The 23094-nt window shown below is 52.6% G+C and overlaps 1 protein-coding gene and 1 pseudogene across 1 annotated transcript; both read left to right on the forward strand.

Annotated features, from left to right (window-relative positions):
* The first annotated feature begins 1050 nt into the window (after positions 1 to 1050).
* LOC149744271 (uncharacterized protein CXorf49 homolog) lies at positions 1051 to 4553 on the forward strand. Its single transcript, XM_089904377.1, has 4 exons — positions 1051 to 2453; positions 3203 to 3359; positions 3889 to 3965; positions 4232 to 4553. The coding sequence occupies exons 1-4, from the start codon at positions 1164 to 1166 to the stop codon at positions 4310 to 4312; spliced, it is 1605 nt and encodes a 534-aa protein (XP_089760503.1). The 5' UTR covers positions 1051 to 1163; the 3' UTR covers positions 4313 to 4553.
* Positions 4554 to 14469: 9916 nt separating this feature from the next.
* LOC149744272 (uncharacterized protein CXorf49 homolog pseudogene) lies at positions 14470 to 17228 on the forward strand (annotated as a pseudogene).
* The last annotated feature ends 5866 nt before the right edge of the window (positions 17229 to 23094 follow it).

A 23094-nucleotide genomic window follows, 5' to 3' on the forward strand; every position in this document is an offset into this window, starting at 1 on the left:
TGGGCCAGTGGCCGAACCTCTCAGTGCCTGTTTCCTCACCGGGAAGAGGCCAGTAATAGTTGGTACTATAGTAATAGGCGTGTCACGCGGATGCATTATTATTTATGCCCAGCGCTTAGAAGAGTGCCAGGCACAGAGGCCGTGCCGGCGCTAAGTTCCTTTCGATGGATTCTGCCAAATTACCTCCCAAATGGGTCTCTTGCACTACAGTCACAGAGGTTTGCTCCTAAACTCTCCCACCCTCGGAATGGTTAAGATCTTTGAAGGTTGTCAACCTAGTGTGTGAAACCCGATTCGTGGTTTTAGTTCACATCTCCAGGATCAGCGGTGGGGAGCATCTTTCGGGGTGTAACTGGCCACTGCGATTTCCTCTTCTTTGAATTTGCCTCAGAGAGGGGGAAGGGCTGATGGAGCGAGGTCAACCCCAATCTGTCTGCCAACCCCAGTCTATCCGCCAAACCCAGCTGCCGATAACGTTTGCTGAGCCACATTTGATGGAGCAGTTGAGACAGAGACCTTACAGAACGAAAATACGATCCCTTTGCTCTCTGGCCGACCCCTGATCACTGACTGCGGGACTCCTGTGCCCATTCTCCTGTTGGGTCGTAAGGCTTGCGGTGGAAGGGAGGCTGGCAAATGCTTTCGGCGCGTGCTAGGCATCCAGCGCCTCCATCTTGACGTTTCATCCTCACCACCCCTGGAGCCCGGCGCCCTCACTCCCCGACGCCCTCGAATCCCTGTATAGATGGGAAATGGAGGCTCATAGCTGTGACTCTAACCGGAAAGGGGAGGCCGGACAGGAGGAGGCGGGCCCAGAACTTGACAGAGGGAAGCACTCCCACCATCCCCTTCACCAGCCAACTGCCCGGACCGCCCACGGGCTTGCGAGCAAACCAGAGGCCCTCGACCCCATTGGTTACGCCTCGAGGGGGCGGGCGAACAAGGCGCCCGCTGGTTGGCGGGGTCGGACCAATGAGGAGGCCGCAGCACGGGCGTGGGAGGCGCGCTGAAAGTGGCGCGTCCTTTCTTTTGAGGCGAGCTCGTGTGGCGCGTGAGGTGGATGACGCTGCCCTCTAAGCGCCGCCTGCCTAGCCTGCCGAGACCGTGACCGCGACTCGGGCCATCGACCGTCGCCCCGGTTCCGGGGCCGCCCGGGTCGCGACATGAGCTCCCCGGATGAGGTGTCTGTGTGGGGAATGTGTTTCGGCCCAAAGGGCAGGGAGCGGGCCGGCGTCCGCCCAGCCGGCCCTGCAGTCCCACGGGGACCCGACCCAGGCCCCGAGCCTGGGGAACCGCGGAGCGGCGAGGGCGCAGGCGGCTTCCCGGACCCCGAGGGCTTCCAGTCGGAGCGGGAGATGCTGGAAGCGCGAGGGCCGGTGCTGTGGGGCCGCAAAGGCCGACCTGGCTCCCCAGGTGACCACAAGAGGGACCTCCTGGACCTGATCGAGGAGTCTGAGGAGGCCAACCTGCAGCAGCTGACCGACCAGGACACGCTGGGCGTCCGCAGATACCCGTCCCCGGAGAGCTCCACCGCCTTCGAAGTGTCCACCGTGTGGACACTGCACCTTGAGGCGGGTCCCGGCGGTCGAGGAGCGCGCGGCCAGAGCTGTGGGGAGGGGCCGACGGCTCCAGCCGGCCCTCTCCACCTCGGGAGGCCTGAAGCGGGCCGGGCCTTGGGGAACCCTAAGAGAGGCACTAACCGTAAGTTGAACGTGGCTGCGGATCGCCAGCAGCGCTCCGCGGAAGGCCTGGCCTGGCTGCTGTCCGACTCCGAGTCCTCAGATGAATTCAGTGAGACACAGCTGATGACGGTGAGCACTTACCCCAGAGGAGGAGGCCAGGCCAAGCCCAGCAGACCCGAGGATCCTGGGGACACTCCCAGACACTCGAAGTTCCAAGCCAGGGAGAATTTCCTTCACGTGACAGGCTCTTCCCTGTCCTCGGCTCCGCGAGGACTCTCTTCGGTTGTGGAAAGGCAGGGCGTGGGAGAGCAGGGCATCTCTTCCCCTAAGAAAATGCAGAGCGTGCTGTGGGGGAAGGGGGGCAGCAAGCCCAGCTACCCGGGAGCTGCTGCTGCTGCTGCTGCTGCTGCTGCTGCTGGTGCTTCTGTTTCTGCTGCTGCTGCAGATGGCCTGCCGCGGGTCACTCCTAAGAAGAACGGAGCCCAGGAGAAGAAATGCGTCGGGGCAGCATCCAGACTTGCCCTGGGGGGAACCTTCCACTCCCGGGGGCAGCGAATCTCGGCAACTCCCGTGGAACCTGCCACCTTGCCCCCAATCTCTGGTATTCCGCAGCCTGGGAGACCCAAGAGTTACACCTTAGTCCTTTCGGGAACCAAACAGTCCAAGCACACCGGCGCTGGGAAGAAATCCGTGGTCAGGTGGGCAAGGGAGTCTGAGGCGGTGGCGGGAGAAGATAAGGACCCAAATAGAGACCCAGCCCCAAAGGGCCAAGTGAGTAGGCCATGCTCCTCCTCTCTCCCCACTCTTCCCCCCCCACAGCACCCAGGGCACACGTCTTCACCCATGCTGCCTCTGTCCACCCCTCAGGGGTCAGCATTGGGTGCCCCTCGGTCACTGGGTCATTACGATGCCAGATCGGGCTCCTTTTCCTAGGGACAAACATTAAGGTAGCACGTCGGGTGTCCTGGGCCCGGTTCTCCACCCTTGGCCTCTTTCCAGCCTCCTCTGAGAGACTTGGGCTGGGATGGAAGGGAGGGCTGGTAGCTGAATTGGGTCGGGGGATCCCTTAAAAGCTTCCCCGGAAAGCCTCAGTATTTAGACTCACCAGCTTCCCGAATCCTACTTCCTAGCTGTTCCCCAGACCTTCCTTGCACGGGGCCTGGGCTTTCTCAGTGTCCCACTGTTGTCCCTAGATCAGCTCTGCCTGCTGGCCTGGGGCTGACAGAGGGAGAAAGTGCTAATGAGATCAGCCTTTCAATTCCCTTCCCAATTCCCTGCCTCACCCTGGCCTGAATCACACAACCCTCTCTCTCTCTCTCCGTCTCTCTCTCTCTCTCTCTCTCTTTCTTTCTATCTCTCTCTTTCTCGCTCTCTCTGTCTCTCTCTGTCTCTGTCTCTCTCTCTGTCTCTCTGTCTCTCTCTGTCTCTGTCTCTGTCTCTCTCTCTCTCTCTCTCTCACACACACACACACCCACACACACACTTCCTTAGTCCAAATCGGTGAGAAATTTTTGTTTCAGCTGCTAACTCACAGGCCAGGGACATCTTGTCTGCACATGCATCGTAGAAAAGCCAGCAGTGGCGACGTCAACACCAGAGGCCCCCAAGATCCAGGAAACTCAGAGCCCTTGGCCCTGAACCAGGGACAAGTCATGCCCAGGGGGCCTGCCCCCTCAGGTGAGTGTCGTGGGTTTGATGTGAGCGGAGGGAAGAGGGGTTGAGGACAGGAACCTCTGCCTCTGTCTCTGCTGGGGGCACAGCCTTGCTCCCAGGCAGCTTCTCCCACAGGAGACGGGGTGCTGGCAGGGCTGGCCTTGAGCCACATCATCCTCTGTGTGGGGTTTGTGCGGCCGGGGTGATCGGTGGCAGTGCCCCAAACAGCTGCTCCGGGTGTAGACTTGCAGGGGAACAGCCTTTTCTGTTAAGTCCTGTTCGGCCACATTGCTCTCCCACGTGCTGGCTGTGGCTGCAGCTCTGGGAGGGTCGAATCCAGAGCCACATTGTTTGCGGACCACAATGGCGAAATCGCTGCCCCCGGGGAACAGGGGAAGCAGGCCCACAGACAAGGTTCCAGCTGCTGGGCAGAGCAGGGGCGGCTGGTTGCCAGCAGAGGGTGGTGTTGCCTCACCTCACTTTAGAGCCCGCTTGGCCCTTTCCACCTCACTGGGAGCCTGGGAAGCTGGATTGTGTGTCCTTTCCCTCTCAGGTGACCGGGAGCCACTTGACCATCCCCCAAGACCGGAAACGCAGCAGCAGCCACTGGGAACGCCCTGCTGTCCTTGGGTAATGCTTCCTCTGCATCCTGGAAATGCAGGCCCAAACCGAGGTTGGGATCTGGGTCCAAGTTCAGCTGACATGTGTGGGCGCCCCCCTCCCCTGCCCCCATCACGTACCCCACGGAGGGAGCCCACCTCCTTTCCACTGAGGAGCCCTTGCCAGTCAGGCCACCCGGCTTTTGGGTGGAGGGCCCAGGGGAGAGGAGAAGGTGGAGGAGAGAGGAGGCCAGAGTATAGTAATCATTTCTCTTCCTCCTCTGCCTGCTGGCCTAGTGTCTCGAGCTAGAGAGAGAAGTAGACGAACTTAAGGAGCAACTTGGTATGAGGAACCAGGGCCGGAGAGCGGTGTCATAGTGCAGATCCCAGGTGGGCACCTGGTGTGGGGGTGGGCTGCACGTTCAGTCGGCCTGGCAGGGACCAACATCCCTGTGGGGAGGAGAACCTCTCAGGCCTGGCCCTGGAGCCGGCTGTGCATGTACAACTGGGCATGTGTACAAATAACAAAGTACTGTCTGGACTGCATGCACACTTTGACAACCAGACCAGTCCTAGGGAATGTCCTTCTGATAGGACTTTTAGAGATGCCTCGTTGAGTTTTCCCTTGAACTGCTGCTTGGTGTGGCTTCTAAGGTTCTTGCTGGATTGTTTGTGTGTGTGACAAGTTCTGAGTGGTTGTGGCACGGCCCACAGCATGAGAGCTGCTGGCACATTTTGTTTCCCTTTAGGAACCGGTTCCACATTCAGTTTGGGTGGTGGGGAGTGATCAGGTCCAGAGCTCTTTGCATCGGGTCTGGAGGGGTTTCAGGTTTCAGGGCTAGGCAGTTCCTCATGTGGATGGGGGACAGGCTTCTATATCCCTGTGTCTGGAGCGCCTGCTAATGCCTGTCCCTGTTGCAGCCGCCATGCACTACCTGGCTGACAAGTTGCAGACCCTTTGAAGTGACTGTTACACACACCGTACCCCTTCCCACAGTCCTGGCTGTTGAGCAGGGCTGGGGGCTGGCCTGGCTTGAGGCTCTTCCCTGACTCTGCTGTTTCACAGGTTGAGCCCAGCGTCTTCCTGCAAGAGGAGCAGCTGGTACCTTTGGGGCCCTGGAGCTGTGGCCAAGCTCGTTCCCTCCTGTTCTGCCTCAGCTAGGGCTTCCTCTCCCCCTTGTTTTGCCCCCGCCCCGGCCCCAGTTTCACAGCAGTTTCCAATTAAAGTACCTCTCATATTCTGTGTTCTGCCTTCTCTCTGGAGGGGTCGGGGTCGGGGTCGTTGTAGGGGCCTGGGGCGGGGCGCTGTTCCACGTCAGAGCCTTTTCCAGAACGGTATCTCTGGCATCCTGTGGTGGGGACTCTGGGCCAGCCTCTGCTACCATCCCTGCAGTGAAGCCAGCGGTCTGGGTCCTGTGTGTGCTCTGCCTGGCCACATTGGCACGTCCTCCCTTTCCCCCGAAGGCCCTCTTCTAGTTCTCTCCAAACCCCCCTCCTCCTTTGGGGTCTGGCGGTTCCCATTCATCTGTGCCACTCACCCTTCCCATCAGCAGGAACTCATGACCCCCTTCCAGAGCTCCAATCTGGAAGCATTCACATCCTCCCTGTCCTAGCCAGCTGACCACCCTCCTCCAGCCGGGTCGTCTGTATACCCTTGAGTGGAAATTGGCCCGTCAGGTTCTATGGCAAGTGTGGTTAGTCGCTCTGTGTTGTTGCATGGTCCCCGTCAAATACTCTTCCACCAGCCCCATGACACAGATTTTCCTGGAAATGATATTTTCGTGTCCCATCTCAATCTCCCAGACTGCCTCTTTAGGACACACGAGATTGAGTCTGAACTCCATGTTCGATTTCCCCCTCACTCGAGGTTGGGGAGCACATCCTTCCCTCAGCCAGGACCCAGGGCTGTACCAGCCTGAGACTCAGAGGGACAGATTTGTGTTTGAGTGAGGCAGGGGTGGTTCTGCCTGACACCCTTCCCGAAAGACCGGAGTTTTACTACACAAAAGGGGGTATGATGGTAGATTGGCCATTCAAGGTTGGTGGCTGTCTGTCCCTGTGTGTGAATAAATGTAATCAGGGGTAATCTCCCTTGAGGGAGAAAGATGTGATTCAGGGAGTAAAGGGAGTAGAGGCTGGTCCAGGTTCTGTAAGGCATTGAATGAGCAAAAGCAAGGGTCGGATCTGTTTTGTTCAAGGGTTGTCGTTAAATTCCCAAAACATAGGAGGGGGATGATGCAGAAGTCACCAAACCCCACCACAGGGTGTCGGGATGCTCGAAATGTTGGATTCGCTGGAGGTGGCTCTCGATCCTACTCTGTGATCCTATGATGTCTGACAACTACTGTGGGTGTGGATGGAATGAGATTGGGAAGGGTGGCTCCTCAGAGTAGCTCATCTTAGAATCAGGGGACCCATATATGAGGCCACCCAACATGAGCTACCCGGGACGGGGGCAGGATGGGCGCAGTGAGGATGGGAAGTAAGGAGTGACTGCACCTGGACAATGGGGAGCACTTGGGTCCACCCTTCCCCCATAGTCTCACCCTGGCTCCCTTCCAGAGTCCATGGCATGAGCTCAGGTGGACAGACCACAGGTGGGATGGGACAGTCACAGACCTCAGGGTCAGAAAAGAACGTTCGTGGGACTTAATCCTTCCCTTCAAATCCCTCCCTGGAGAAGGTGGGCTTGATTGCTGCCCAGGCCTCTGGCTGGATTCCTAGAATGTACCCAGTGCCCCACCCAGCCTGTACCAGGCTTATGTTCTAGCCCCTCTTGCTCCGGCACTGCTCCCCACTGAGCTGAGGCCATTACCAATGAGTGTGTGTGCACTTCGAGGAAACAGAGCTAGCTTAGACCTTGGACCTGCCTCTGACCAGTAGAGACAGTCATTCCAGGTCATGTGTCCCTGCAGACACTCTGGAGAGAGTGAAGCTAACTACAGGCTGGAGACAGCCATCACAGGAACTCGCTTCCCAGTGCACACTATGGATGTCAATAGAATGTTAACATGAATGTTAATAGAATGTTAATAGAAACCTTATTCATAGTCACCCCAAACTGAAAGCAATCAAGATGTTATTCAACAGATGAACGAATAAAACCATACATCCATAAATGAAACATTTTTTAACAATACAAAGGAAGGAATTCTTGATACAGGCAACAACTTGGATGAATCGCAAATGCATTATGCTAAATGAAAGAAGCCAGTCTCAAAATGTTACATGCTGTGTGATTGTGTTTGTATAATATTTGGAAAAGGTAAAACTATAGGGATGGGAAACAGATCACCAGTTATCCGAGGTTTGGGATGGGGGAGATGGTTTGACTACAAAGCAGCAGAATGAGGGAGATTTGGGGGCTGATGGAACTGTTTTGTATCCTCATTGTGGTGATAGTTACACAAACCTGTCCATGTGTTAAAACTCATGGTACTGAAAACAAAAAAGTTAATTTTACGATGTAATAAATCAAAATATATGTAAGTAAAAAAATTAAATGTGTCATACATAAAGGCTTGGGAATCATAATGGCATGCAAAATAGTACCAGCATTCTCAAAAGTGACATTGAAAGTCAGAAAACTTTTCAGCCTGAAATTATGTATCAGCTATCAAATAAGCATGAAATTAAAGGTAATATTAAAGGTAATATTTGTTCATGCAGAGTCTTAAAAGAAATTATCACCCATGGTACCTGGAGAATGAGTCCCATCAAAACACTGTGGTAAACCAAGAACAATGAAGACATTAGTTCTAGGAAGCAGAAGATCCCACTTAGGGGTTTGGTAAAGGAGTGTTCTAGGAGCAACACTCTAGGCAACCAATAAAGATTGAAACTGGGTCCAGGAAAGTGATTTCCAACAACAAAGGAATGGACATAGTTGAAGACTGAGAAAATATTGCCAATAGGCCTATGACAGAAATGTAAGCTCTTGAGGGAAGGAACGTCATCTGTTTTTCTCAGTGATGTAGCACCATGTGTTAGAACAGCACCATGTGTTAGAACAGTACCGTGTAAGCCCTCAATAGAGAATTGTTAAGTGGAAAGGAGAGAAAGAGTGAATGACAAGAGAGGAATTTGAGACAGCAAGTATACACCGACTCTTAAGGAGTTTTTATGTGAAGGTGAGCAGAGAAAAATGGTGTAGCTTGAAGGGAAATTGGAATCAAAAGAAGGTTTTCTTTAATTGGGAGAAACGACAACATACTTGTATGCTGATAGGAATGATCCAAAATAGAGAAAAATATTTATGAATGAGGGAAGTTTGTTTCTGATTGCCTGTATACTCTCAATGAAATGGGAAGCAAGGTCATCAGGTGAGAGCGAAGATGGTCCATGATCAGCAAGTACCCCCTCAACTTCCCCGGATCATCTTGTGATCTTCTTCTTTCTTTTAAAATGTTTTTTATTTATTTTTGGGGGGTGCAATGGGCCTCTGTTGCTGCAAGCGGGCTTTCTCTAGTTGCGGTTAGCAGGGGCTACTCTTCGTTGTGGTGCGCGGGCTTCTCATTGCAGTGGCTTCTCTTGTTGTGGAGCATGGGCTCTAGGCACGCAGGCGTCAGCAGCTGTGGCACGCAGGCTCTAGAGCACAGGCTCCAGTAGCTGTGCCGCACAGGCTTAGTTGCTCCGTGGCATATGGGATCTTCTGGGACCAGGGATTGAACCCGTGTCCTCTACATTGGCAGGCAGATTCTTAACCACTGTGCCACCAGGGAAGTCCCGTGATCTTCTTGTATGGAACTTTTCATAATAAAGTGCTGTGAAAAATTAAAAAGGAGTGCTTTTGTTCATTAAAAGGTACGATAAAAAGAGTGAAGGCAAGCTAAAAACTAGAAGATATTTACGTAACATGAAATCTTCAGAGAATTAAATTATAGAATACATAAAGAACTTCCACAAATAAATATGCAAACAACCCAAGGGGAAAATGGGCAAAAGACACTAAATGAACACCTCATAGACAAGAAAATCCCCAAGGCCAAGCATATGAAAAGCTGCTCAATATGATTACTAATATTATTACTAATCAAGAAATTGCAAATTAAATCTACAATGAGACACCATTTCACTATCACAAGATTGACAACAATTTTGTACTTTGTTAATATCAAATGTTGATGAGGATATGGAACACTTAAACACTGTTGATAGGAGTAGAAATTAGCATGACCGCATTGTAAAAAATCTGGCATGATCTAGTAATGTTGGAAATCTTCTTTCCCTATGAGATGACAAGTTCAGTCCTAAGTATGAGCACTGGAACACAGCTTCCCAGCCATTTTATTCTATGGCTCACACAGAAAATGATGATTGTATGGCATACAGGAGTCAGATGACAAAGTTGTTCAGGGCCAGAACCAAGCGGTCCAGGGGCTGCTGTCTGGCTGTCTCTGGAGATGAAGGCCTCAAAGTCCCAGGCCCAAAAGTTGGAAAGCTCTGCCCTGGAAGGCTCTTGTACGTGGGCACCAGGAAACATGCGCCAGAATGTTTATAGTAGCACTATGAATAATATCTGCCCAAATGGAAACAACCCAAATTACCCATTGACAGTAGAATGGATACATAGGTTGAGATACAGTGGATTCTTGTTATTTGTAGATTCCATACTTGCAAATTCCCCTATTTGCTAAAATTCATTTTTAACCACAAATCAGTACCAGAGTGCTTTCCTCCTCATTCGAGAGAGCTGTGAGAAATTTGAGTTGGTGGAATATGCTCCCAACTGAGGTCAAACAAGGTGACGCTCTGCCTTCTGGTTTCAGTCTCAGACTGCAAGCAAGTGTCCTTTTCATGATTTATTTGGTGCCACATAGTTTGCATTTTTGTGCTTCTTTGTTGGTGATTTCATACTTAAAGATGACCTCCAAGCTTAGTGCTGAAGTATTGTCTAGTGTTCTTGAGTGCAAAATGACTATGACGTGCACTCAAGAAAATATGTGTGTTACATAAACCTTGTTCAGGCATGATTTATAATGCTGTTGGCTGTGAGGTCAATGTTAATGAATCAATAATATTTGTATTAAATAGAGTGCCTTTAGACAGAAACACACATGAAACATGATTACGCAGCGATCAGTCGATGAAAATGTTGTGACCGGCGGATGGTAGGAACTTGAAATTATATTTCCCTTAGGAGCAATGTTTCAGGATTGCCTAATTCAGTGTTCATGGCAACTTTATAGACTGCAAATAACTATCATGATAATGAGAGTCTACTGTATATTCATTTGGTGGAACAGTGTACAGCAATGAAAATGAACAATTGCCTGCCACATGCGACAACAGGGATGAATCTCAGTTACACAGTATCACACGGGAGAAGTCAGAAACATCACAAATGATTCCATTTACATAAAGACCAAAGGATGCAGCAAAACCAACGTTGCTAGGAATATGAACCTATGTAGAAAATAACTAAAGAAAAGGAAGGGAATGATGAAGACAAAGGATAGAGGTTACTTCTGAGGAGGGTGAAGGGAAAGGAATTGGAGCTTCCATGCAAGGAACTTCTAAGGTTATGGTGACGTTTGAAAAAACACTGCTATAAAAGGTTACTGAGGGAATGAATGACTCCCAAATCTGTATCTCTCTCTAGCTTTGACCCCTCACTGGTGTTCCAGAACCAAATTTCTAAGTGCATTCTGGCTAATTCCACCTGCATGTCCTATAAGAAACACAACCTTAATGTATCCAAAATCCCATCATTTCCCTCCCAATCTTTCTTTACTTCCTGTGTCCTTATGCTCCCCACCACAAAGTCACTCAAAACGGAAATGTTAGTCATCTTTGACTTCTGCTTCCTTGTGGTGGCCATAGAAACATGCCCCTCCGATCCACTGCAGGGAACATAGTAGATTGGCAAGTGCCAGCTGCCACTTCTCTGGCACCACCATTGTTTGTGCCAAGATCCCACATCCTCTGGGTAGCTCCCAGCCAGTGACTGAGCATGGCAGGGGCATACTGCTTCAGGACAGGGACTCCTCTAAATGGCAGCTGTAGGTTGGGGACTCCACATGAGCCTGAACAAACCAAACTAAACTGAACGAAAGTTTACTGTTAGAACGAAACTGCATCAGAGATTCTTCTTATCTGACCCTCCTTTCCCCCACGTCTCTCTTACAGACGTCAGACCCGCATCGCACCCTGGAGAAGAAGACTCATTCCTGCTCCTTCTCCTTTATCCTTCACATGCCATTCTCCCATCATGTTCGTTCATGTCCAATCATGCCTTGGTGTCCGTATTTTTGGAGAGCCCAAACTAACAAAAGTGGTACCAGGAGTGGTCTGAGAAGTTAGCTATAAGATGGGGTTTATGGACCAGCTCACTCACTGCCCAAATGACAAAAAGCGTACCATTTTGAGTGTTATGTGGGGCATGGATAATCTCTAGCACAAGGTTACCTCCTGATTCCTTAAGGTTTTATCCATACGTACCTTGAAAAATATCCCAGTGGAGGGTCTTACTTGTGGCCTGTGAGATGATTCAGGCCTTTGAATGGTAGGGAGGGCACTATGTCTATAGGGAGGGCAGAGGCGGCTGTTCATCACTGTTATACTGGCGCCCTGCAAAGACATAATGAGAAACTAAGGGACATTACCAAACAGTTAAGGGCCAAGTGTAAGATTGATGGGGTTTTCTTGGTGGCTTACAAAATGCCCTTGCCTCCTGCAGAGACAGCTGAGTAGTTCACAGATTATGTGATAACAATAAGTGCAGCACTCCAGAGATGTATACATCCTTGACAAACACAGGCCAGTTATGGGAAGGTCAGGGCCCTTTTAGGAAAAACTTCAGACTCTGAAATGTAGGCCGGGTATATTGGCATGGATGTCTCCAAACGTTGGCTTATCAGATCCAAACGTCCTGAGGCCTCAAAGCTTGCAGGGTGGCCCTTCCTTCCCCAGCAAGAGCTAATACATGCCCTGTGCTGGTAGATGCTACAGAGTCTGCTCCCCCACAAAGTGACAGACGCCTCTCCCAGGGGAACCCTCATCTCTTCTCCATAAACTCACTGGGATATGCCGAGCCTGATAAGGGGAAAAAGAAATTATACACCAAGAAATAACAAGCCTGTACTGGCAGGAGCAGGGCAGTATCCCTGGGATTGGATTTTGAGGGTGCTGGATCAAGTGGACAGGAATATAAGAGTGGATACGCAAGTTTTACTGAGCAGAGGCGCTTTCTCATGCCATGGGATTTAACACACGGGCACGGACTCCAGGAGATGGAGGAAATTCACTGCCAGACTGGCCCTTTGAAACTTTGAGAAAGTGATGGCCCATAAGGAGAGAAGTGGAAATGCCTGCCTTGGATTGGCAGATGGCAGAGGAAGGAACAAAAATGTTGAGTGATGCAGACATGCTAGAACGGACAGAAAAGGTGAGGCCAGTCACATGGCCTCATGGTTATGTCCCACTGTACGGCTGAGAGGACACATCCCACTGTAGGACACATGTCCCACTGTAGGGCTGAGAGGACACCAAAGCCATCAGGAGTGTTCTGGTGAGAGGGGCGCCAGCATCACTAGAAGTTTGGTGGTTGCTCCCCTCTGCAGGCCAATGCCAATGATGGAAGGAAAGTGGTCCCGACCTGGGCTCATTACCACCCATGGGAGCCAACGAATTCTGACATAATAGAGGGCAGAGGGCAGCTCTTAACCAAGAGATGCCAGCAGACCACATTTCCAGTAACGACCAGCAAGGTCAGAGGGGCAGTCAAGAGTGCCTGCTTGACCGGCAGAAAGCTGAGAAGATGGCGCAGACAGCATGGCTCCCTAGGGGCAACTACAGCCAGCAAAAGGCAAGAATGCAAGAGAAGGAGGGCCATCATCCCGCTAAAAAGCCACAGTCTCCTGCTCAGTTCCTGGTCCTGAGCCAATTCAGAGACTGGCCCCACTGAAGAGGTGGATGAGTCCTGAGGAGGAAGGATCCAGAAACAAGGCAGTGGGTTATGTCCGTCCCTAAAGAGAATGACTGCCATTTCTCAGGTGACTGTACCCTGAGGCTAGAAAAAGACCCAGACACTTCTACTACTACTGGACACAGGATCTGAGCTGACATTGATCCAGGAGGCCCAAAGTGTCGTGATGGGGCCTCATTAGAATGGGGCTTATGAGGCCCTGACATTAAAAGGAGTTGGGAATGGAGACCGGTTCACAGTGCGCTGAAGGGGTCCCTGGACCAAAATAGCGGTCATTTCTCCAGTCCCCAAGCTGATAATGATAAGTGATGCACTTGGCAGTTGGAGCAATGACTTCCACATTGGGTCACTGCTCTGTGGGGTAAGAGCTATCCCGGTGGGGAAAGCCAAGAGGAACCTCTGACACTGGCTCCCACCCCAGGCCAAGAGAGTAAGTCAAAACCAGTATTGGATCCTGGTGAGCATAGGGGGCTAAAGCAGAGATTAGTGACATCATTGGAGACGTATGGGATGCAGGGGAAGAGGAGGTAGGAGAGCCACAGGGACGAAGAGAGTGGAGAAGGTGAGAAGAAGTTCTGGGAGTCTCTCTCTGGGGGAGGGAGGAAGGGAATGGAAATGGTGAGAGGGAAGACGGAGGCTTCCACTGAATCCACTGGTAATGTTTCCTAGGGTGCTGGTGGATGCAGGAGATTTTGCTATATCCTTCCTTATCCATTTTAACATATTTGAAATAGCACACCATGACTTAAAAAGTTACTGGGAGAAGTGGAAGAGGACGGTATCCACAAACGGGCAGGCACCATCGGGGGCAGGCTCGAGGAGGAGGATTGCAGATTTACAGTGCACCCAGTCTCCCCTGCTCTGAAACTTCTCCAGCATGGCCAGCTTCTCAGGTGCAGACCCAGAAAACTGGGCCTTTGAGTTCCACAGGCAAGAGGGGTTCAGACACCCCAGGACTCTCCAGGAGGTCAGCCAGAGCAGGATGCAGGAGAGAGAGGTGACTGAAGACAGAGGAGTATGAACGGGAAGGAGCAGAAGGAAGGTATGGGAGGAATGGAGCGGTGTCAGAGTAGGAGTGGGGTGGCAGACAAGGGAAATTCTAACACCCATGGGCCGTATAGAAACCAAGGGAGGCACCACTCCCCAGACGTCAGTACTGCTCAGCTCAGGGAAGCTGAGAACTGACAGTTCCAAGAAAAATTGAGAGACACCTGGCTATCCACACCCACCGCCATCACAACTGGTAGGCCTTGGTTGCGCATCCTTCAAAACTTTAAAACATATTTGTACATATACTTAAATGAATCCTCATATATTACATAGGATTGACTGGTGTGTGTGTGTGCCCACGCACGCAAGTGATTTAACTCACAAATGTGAATCCAAAGCCATCGTTCTGCAACTTGCAGTTCGAAGTCAGGCGGATGCTTTCGAAAGCTGTGAGAATGGCCTGATGCGTTCCGTTAGACTGCCACGCTTTATGCTACTGGATGCTAAGCCACGTTGCATTCATCCATTTCCTTACTGACGGGAATTTGGAGTGTTCCCAGTTTTAACCATCACCAACACCCTTGTGCATGTGTTCTTGTACACTACAGGTACCAGCGTGTCTCAGGAAGAAGTACCAGGCAGAGCACTTGCAGGAGCATAGAGGAAATAGATTCTTTTTTTCTTCCTTTTAAAGATCTTGGGCTAAAAGCAAGGACTCTGGAGTCAGATTGATTGGTTTCGATCCTGCCGCTGATCCCCACGAGCCGAATGACCTTGGGCCAGTGGCCGAACCTCTCAGTGCCTGTTTCCTCACCGGGAAGAGGCCAGTAATAGTTGGTACTATAGTAATAGGCGTGTCACGCGGATGCATTATTATTTATGCCCAGCGCTTAGAAGAGTGCCAGGCACAGAGGCCGTGCCGGCGCTAAGTTCCTTTCGATGGATTCTGCCAAATTACCTCCCAAATGGGTCTCTTGCACTACAGTCACAGAGGTTTGCTCCTAAACTCTCCCACCCTCGGAATGGTTAAGATCTTTGAAGGTTGTCAACCTAGTGTGTGAAACCCGATTCGTGGTTTTAGTTCACATCTCCAGGATCAGCGGTGGGGAGCATCTTTCGGGGTGTAACTGGCCACTGCGATTTCCTCTTCTTTGAATTTGCCTCAGAGAGGGGGAAGGGCTGATGGAGCGAGGTCAACCCCAATCTGTCTGCCAACCCCAGTCTATCCGCCAAACCCAGCTGCCGATAACGTTTGCTGAGCCACATTTGATGGAGCAGTTGAGACAGAGACCTTACAGAACGAAAATACGATCCCTTTGCTCTCTGGCCGACCCCTGATCACTGACTGCGGGACTCCTGTGCCCATTCTCCTGTTGGGTCGTAAGGCTTGCGGTGGAAGGGAGGCTGGCAAATGCTTTCGGCGCGTGCTAGGCATCCAGCGCCTCCATCTTGACGTTTCATCCTCACCACCCCTGGAGCCCGGCGCCCTCACTCCCCGACGCCCTCGAATCCCTGTATAGATGGGAAATGGAGGCTCATAGCTGTGACTCTAACCGGAAAGGGGAGGCCGGACAGGAGGAGGCGGGCCCAGAACTTGACAGAGGGAAGCACTCCCACCATCCCCTTCACCAGCCAACTGCCCGGACCGCCCACGGGCTTGCGAGCAAACCAGAGGCCCTCGACCCCATTGGTTACGCCTCGAGGGGGCGGGCGAACAAGGCGCCCGCTGGTTGGCGGGGTCGGACCAATGAGGAGGCCGCGGCACGGGCGTGGGAGGCGCGCTGAAAGTGGCGCGTCCTTTCTTTTGAGGCGAGCTCGTGTGGCGCGTGAGGTGGATGACGCTGCCCTCTAAGCGCCGCCTGCCTAGCCTGCCGAGACCGTGACCGCGACTCGGGCCATCGACCGTCGCCCCGGTTCCGGGGCCGCCCGGGTCGCGACATGAGCTCCCCGGATGAGGTGTCTGTGTGGGGAATGTGTTTCGGCCCAAAGGGCAGGGAGCGGGCCGGCGTCCGCCCAGCCGGCCCTGCAGTCCCACGGGGACCCGACCCAGGCCCCGAGCCTGGGGAACCGCGGAGCGGCGAGGGCGCAGGCGGCTTCCCGGACCCCGAGGGCTTCCAGTCGGAGCGGGAGATGCTGGAAGCGCGAGGGCCGGTGCTGTGGGGCCGCAAAGGCCGACCTGGCTCCCCAGGTGACCACAAGAGGGACCTCCTGGACCTGATCGAGGAGTCTGAGGAGGCCAACCTGCAGCAGCTGACCGACCAGGACACGCTGGGCGTCCGCAGATACCCGTCCCCGGAGAGCTCCACCGCCTTCGAAGTGTCCACCGTGTGGACACTGCACCTTGAGGCGGGTCCCGGCGGTCGAGGAGCGCGCGGCCAGAGCTGTGGGGAGGGGCCGACGGCTCCAGCCGGCCCTCTCCACCTCGGGAGGCCTGAAGCGGGCCGGGCCTTGGGGAACCCTAAGAGAGGCACTAACCGTAAGTTGAACGTGGCTGCGGATCGCCAGCAGCGCTCCGCGGAAGGCCTGGCCTGGCTGCTGTCCGACTCCGAGTCCTCAGATGAATTCAGTGAGACACAGCTGATGACGGTGAGCACTTACCCCAGAGGAGGAGGCCAGGCCAAGCCCAGCAGACCCGAGGATCCTGGGGACACTCCCAGACACTCGAAGTTCCAAGCCAGGGAGAATTTCCTTCACGTGACAGGCTCTTCCCTGTCCTCGGCTCCGCGAGGACTCTCTTCGGTTGTGGAAAGGCAGGGCGTGGGAGAGCAGGGCATCTCTTCCCCTAAGAAAATGCAGAGCGTGCTGTGGGGGAAGGGGGGCAGCAAGCCCAGCTACCCGGGAGCTGCTGCTGCTGCTGCTGCTGCTTCTGTTTCTGCTGCTGCTGCTGCAGATGGCCTGCCGCGGGTCACTCCTAAGAAGAACGGAGCCCAGGAGAAGAAATGCGTCGGGGCAGCATCCAGACTTGCCCTGGGGGGAACCTTCCATTCCCGGGGGCAGCGAATCTCGGCAACTCCCGTGGAACCTGCCACCTTGCCCCCAATCTCTGGTATTCCGCAGCCTGGGAGACCCAAGAGTTACACCTTAGTCCTTTCGGGAACCAAACAGTCCAAGCACACCGGCGCTGGGAAGAAATCCGTGGTCAGGTGGGCAAGGGAGTCTGAGGCGGTGGCGGGAGAAGATAAGGACCCAAATAGAGACCCAGCCCCAAAGGGCCAAGTGAGTAGGCCATGCTCCTCCTCTCTCCCCACTCTTCCCCCCCCACAGCACCCAGGGCACATGTCTTCACCCATGCTGCCTCTGTCCACCCCTCCGGGGTCAGCATTGGGTGCCCCTCGGTCACTGGGTCATTACGATGCCAGATCGGGCTCCTTTTCCTAGGGACAAACATTAAGGTAGCACTTCGGGTGTCCTGGGCCCGGTTCTCCACCCTTGGCCTCTTTCCAGCCTCCTCTGAGAGACTTGGGCTGGGATGGAAGGGAGGGCTGGTAGCTGAATTGGGTCGGGGGATCCCTTAAAAGCTTCCCCGGAAAGCCTCAGTATTTAGACTCACCAGCTTCCCGAATCCTACTTCCTAGCTGTTCCCCAGACCTTCCTTGCAGGGGGCCTGGGCTTTCTCAGTGTCCCACTGTTGTCCCTAGATCAGCTCTGCCTGCTGGCCTGGGGCTGACAGAGGGAGAAAGTGCTAATGAGATCAGCCTTTCAATTCCCTTCCCAATTCCCTGCCTCACCCTGGCCTGAATCACACAACTCTCTCTCTCTCTCTCCGTCTCTCTCTCTCTCTCTCTCTCTTTCTTTCTATCTCTCTCTCTCTCGCTCTCTCTGTCTCTCTCTGTCTCTGTCTCTCTCTCTGTCTCTCTGTCTCTCTCTGTCTCTGTCTCTGTCTCTCTCTCTCTCTCTCACACACACACACACACACACACACACTTCCTTAGTCCAAATCGGTGAGAAATTTTTGTTTCAGCTGCTAACTCACAGGCCAGGGACATCTTGTCTGCGCATGCATCGTCGAAAAGCCAGCAGTGGCGACGTCAACACCAGAGGCCCCCAAGATCCAGGAAACTCAGAGCCCTTGGCCCTGAACCAGGGACAAGTCATGCCCAGGGGGCCTGCCCCCTCAGGTGAGTGTCGTGGGTTTGATGTGAGCGGAGGGAAGAGGGGTTGAGGACAGGAACCTCTGCCTCTGTCTCTGCTGGGGGCACAGCCTTGCTCCCAGGCAGCTTCTCCCACAGGAGACGGGGTGCTGGCAGGGCTGGCCTTGAGCCACATCATCCTCTGTGTGGGGTTTGTGCGGCCGGGGTGATCGGTGGCAGTGCCCCAAACAGCTGCTCCGGGTGTAGACTTGCAGGGGAACAGCCTTTTCTGTTAAGTCCTGTTCGGCCACATTGCTCTCCCACGTGCTGGCTGTGGCTGCAGCTCTGGGAGGGTCGAATCCAGAGCCACATTGTTTGCGGACCACAATGGCGAAATCGCTGCCCCCGGGGAACAGGGGAAGCAGGCCCACAGACAAGGTTCCAGCTGCTGGGCAGAGCAGGGGCGGCTGGTTGCCAGCAGAGGGTGGTGCTGCCTCACCTCACTTTAGAGCCCGCTTGGCCCTTTCCACCTCACTGGGAGCCTGGGAAGCTGGATTGTGTGTCCTTTCCCTCTCAGGTGACCGGGAGCCACTTGACCATCCCCCAAGACCGGAAACGCAGCAGCAGCCACTGGGAACGCCCTGCTGTCCTTGGGTAATGCTTCCTCTGCATCCTGGAAATGCAGGCCCAAACCGAGGTTGGGATCTGGGTCCAAGTTCAGCTGACATGTGTGGGCGCCCCCCTCCCCTGCCCCCATCACGTACCCCACGGAGGGAGCCCACCTCCTTTCCACTGAGGAGCCCTTGCCAGTCAGGCCACCCGGCTTTTGGGTGGAGGGCCCAGGGGAGAGGAGAAGGTGGAGGAGAGAGGAGGCCAGAGTATAGTAATCATTTCTCTTCCTCCTCTGCCTGCTGGCCTAGTGTCTCGAGCTAGAGAGAGAAGTAGACGAACTTAAGGAGCAACTTGGTATGAGGAACCAGGGCCGGAGAGCGGTGTCATAGTGCAGATCCCAAGTGGGCACCTGGTGTGGGGGTGGGCTGCACGTTCAGTCGGCCTGGCAGGGACCAACATCCCTGTGGGGAGGAGAACCTCTCAGGCCTGGCCCTGGAGCCGGCTGTGCATGTACAACTGGGCATGTGTACAAATAACAAAGTACTGTCTGGACTGCATGCACACTTTGACAACCAGACCAGTCCTAGGGAATGTCCTTCTGATAGGACTTTTAGAGATGCCTCGTTGAGTTTTCCCTTGAACTGCTGCTTGGTGTGGCTTCTAAGGTTCTTGCTGGATTGTTTGTTTGTGTGTGTGACAAGTTCTGAGTGGTTGTGGCACGGCCCACAGCATGAGAGCTGCTGGCACATTTTGTTTCCCTTTAGGAACCGGTTCCACATTCAGTTTGGGTGGTGGGGAGTGATCAGGTCCAGAGCTCTTTGCATCGGGTCTGGAGGGGTTTCAGGTTTCAGGGCTAGGCAGTTCCTCATGTGGATGGGGGACAGGCTTCTATATCCCTGTGTCTGGAGCGCCTGCTAATGCCTGTCCGTGTTGCAGCCGCCATGCACTACCTGGCTGACAAGTTGCAGACCCTTTGAAGTGACTGTTACACACACCGTACCCCTTCCCACAGTCCTGGCTGTTGAGCAGGGCTGGGGGCTGGCCTGGCTTGAGGCTCTTCCCTGACTCTGCTGTTTCACAGGTTGAGCCCAGCGTCTTCCTGCAAGAGGAGCAGCTGGTACCTTTGGGGTCCTGGAGCTGTGGCCAAGCTCGTTCCCTCCTGTTCTGCCTCAGCTAGGGCTTCCTCTCCCCCTTGTTTTGCCCCCGCCCCGGCCCCAGTTTCACAGCAGTTTCCAATTAAAGTACCTCTCATATTCTGTGTTCTGCCTTCTCTCTGGAGGGGTCGGGGTCGGGGTCGTTGTAGGGGCCTGGGGCGGGGCGCTGTTCCACGTCAGAGCCTTTTCCAGAACGGTATCTCTGGCATCCTGTGGTGGGGACTCTGGGCCAGCCTCTGCGCCAGCCTCTGCTACCATCCCTGCAGTGAAGCCAGCGGTCTGGGTCCTGTGTGTGCTCTGCCTGGCCACATTGGCACGTCCTCCCTTTCCCCCGAAGGCCCTCTTCTAGTTCTCTCCAAACCCCCCTCCTCCTTTGGGGTCTGGCGGTTCCCATTCATCTGTGCCACTCACCCTTCCCATCAGCAGGAACTCATGACCCCCTTCCAGAGCTCCAATCTGGAAGCATTCACATCCTCCCTGTCCTAGCCAGCTGACCACCCTCCTCCAGCCGGGTCGTCTGTATACCCTTGAGTGGAAATTGGCCCGTCAGGTTCTATGGCAAGTGTGGTTAGTCGCTCTGTGTTGTTGCATGGTCCCCGTCAAATACTCTTCCACCAGCCCCATGACACAGATTTTCCTGGAAATGATATTTTCGTGTCCCATCTCAATCTCCCAGACTGCCTCTTTAGGACACACGAGATTGAGTCTGAACTCCATGTTCGATTTCCCCCTCACTCGAGGTTGGGGAGCACATCCTTCCCTCAGCCAGGACCCAGGGCTGTACCAGCCTGAGACTCAGAGGGACAGATTTGTGTTTGAGTGAGGCAGGGGTGGTTCTGCCTGACACCCTTCCCGAAAGACCGGAGTTTTACTACACAAAAGGGGGTATGATGGTAGATTGGCCATTCAAGGTTGGTGGCTGTCTGTCCCTGTGTGTGAATAAATGTAATCAGGGGTAATCTCCCTTGAGGGAGAAAGATGTGATTCAGGGAGTAAAGGGAGTAGAGGCTGGTCCAGGTTCTGTAAGGCATTGAATGAGCAAAAGCAAGGGTCGGATCTGTTTTGTTCAAGGGTTGTCGTTAAATTCCCAAAACATAGGAGGGGGATGATGCAGAAGTCACCAAACCCCACCACAGGGTGTCGGGATGCTCGAAATGTTGGATTCGCTGGAGGTGGCTCTCGATCCTACTCTGTGATCCTATGATGTCTGACAACTACTGTGGGTGTGGATGGAATGAGATTGGGAAGGGTGGCTCCTCAGAGTAGCTCATCTTAGAATCAGGGGACCCATATATGAGGCCACCCAACATGAGCTACCCGGGACGGGGGCAGGATGGGCGCAGTGAGGATGGGAAGTAAGGAGTGACTGCACCTGGACAATGGGGAGCACTTGGGTCCACCCTTCCCCCATAGTCTCACCCTGGCTCCCTTCCAGAGTCCATGGCATGAGCTCAGGTGGACAGACCACAGGTGGGATGGGACAGTCACAGACCTCAGGGTCAGAAAAGAACGTTCGTGGGACTTAATCCTTCCCTTCAAATCCCTCCCTGGAGAAGGTGGGCTTGATTGCTGCCCAGGCCTCTGGCTGGATTCCTAGAATGTACCCAGTGCCCCACCCAGCCTGTACCAGGCTTATGTTCTAGCCCCTCTTGCTCCGGCACTGCTCCCCACTGAGCTGAGGCCATTACCAATGAGTGTGTGTGCACTTCGAGGAAACAGAGCTAGCTTAGACCTTGGACCTGCCTCTGACCAGTAGAGACAGTCATTCCAGGTCATGTGTCCCTGCAGACACTCTGGAGAGAGTGAAGCTAACTACAGGCTGGAGACAGCCATCACAGGAACTCGCTTCCCAGTGCACACTATGGATGTCAATAGAATGTTAACATGAATGTTAATAGAATGTTAATAGAAACCTTATTCATAGTCACCCCAAACTGAAAGCAATCAAGATGTTATTCAACAGATGAACGAATAAAACCATACATCCATAAATGAAACATTTTTTAACAATACAAAGGAAGGAATTCTTGATACAGGCAACAACTTGGATGAATCGCAAATGCATTATGCTAAATGAAAGAAGCCAGTCTCAAAATGTTACATGCTGTGTGATTGTGTTTGTATAATATTTGGAAAAGGTAAAACTATAGGGATGGGAAACAGATCACCAGTTATCCGAGGTTTGGGATGGGGGAGATGGTTTGACTACAAAGCAGCAGAATGAGGGAGATTTGGGGGCTGATGGAACTGTTTTGTATCCTCATTGTGGTGATAGTTACACAAACCTGTCCATGTGTTAAAACTCATGGTACTGAAAACAAAAAAGTTAATTTTACGATGTAATAAATCAAAATATATGTAAGTAAAAAAATTAAATGTGTCATACATAAAGGCTTGGGAATCATAATGGCATGCAAAATAGTACCAGCATTCTCAAAAGTGACATTGAAAGTCAGAAAACTTTTCAGCCTGAAATTATGTATCAGCTATCAAATAAGCATGAAATTAAAGGTAATATTAAAGGTAATATTTGTTCATGCAGAGTCTTAAAAGAAATTATCACCCATGGTACCTGGAGAATGAGTCCCATCAAAACACTGTGGTAAACCAAGAACAATGAAGACATTAGTTCTAGGAAGCAGAAGATCCCACTTAGGGGTTTGGTAAAGGAGTGTTCTAGGAGCAACACTCTAGGCAACCAATAAAGATTGAAACTGGGTCCAGGAAAGTGATTTCCAACAACAAAGGAATGGACATAGTTGAAGACTGAGAAAATATTGCCAATAGGCCTATGACAGAAATGTAAGCTCTTGAGGGAAGGAACGTCATCTGTTTTTCTCAGTGATGTAGCACCATGTGTTAGAACAGCACCATGTGTTAGAACAGTACCGTGTAAGCCCTCAATAGAGAATTGTTAAGTGGAAAGGAGAGAAAGAGTGAATGACAAGAGAGGAATTTGAGACAGCAAGTATACACCGACTCTTAAGGAGTTTTTATGTGAAGGTGAGCAGAGAAAAATGGTGTAGCTTGAAGGGAAATTGGAATCAAAAGAAGGTTTTCTTTAATTGGGAGAAACGACAACATACTTGTATGCTGATAGGAATGATCCAAAATAGAGAAAAATATTTATGAATGAGGGAAGTTTGTTTCTGATTGCCTGTATACTCTCAATGAAATGGGAAGCAAGGTCATCAGGTGAGAGCGAAGATGGTCCATGATCAGCAAGTACCCCCTCAACTTCCCCGGATCATCTTGTGATCTTCTTCTTTCTTTTAAAATGTTTTTTATTTATTTTTGGGGGGTGCAATGGGCCTCTGTTGCTGCAAGCGGGCTTTCTCTAGTTGCGGTTAGCAGGGGCTACTCTTCGTTGTGGTGCGCGGGCTTCTCATTGCAGTGGCTTCTCTTGTT

Source organism: Delphinapterus leucas, chromosome X (genome assembly GCF_059928025.1).
Source record: "Delphinapterus leucas isolate spDelLeu-1000000601 "Yukka" chromosome X, BTC_Dleu_Yukka2, whole genome shotgun sequence".
In the NCBI taxonomy this organism is placed as follows: Eukaryota; Metazoa; Chordata; class Mammalia; order Artiodactyla; family Monodontidae; genus Delphinapterus; species Delphinapterus leucas.

What these genes read in the sequence shown, in the direction of transcription:
- LOC149744271 (XM_089904377.1), top strand. Translation starts at nt 1,164, where the DNA reads ATGAGCTCCCCGGATGAGGTGTCTGTGTGGGGAATGTGTTTCGGCCCA. An exon ending in ACCCAGCCCCAAAGGGCCAA is followed by an intron (nt 2,454 to 3,202) that starts GTGAGTAGGCCA and finishes TTTTTGTTTCAG; the next exon opens with CTGCTAACTCACAGGCCAGG. An exon ending in CAGGGGGCCTGCCCCCTCAG is followed by an intron (nt 3,360 to 3,888) that starts GTGAGTGTCGTG and finishes TTTCCCTCTCAG; the next exon opens with GTGACCGGGAGCCACTTGAC.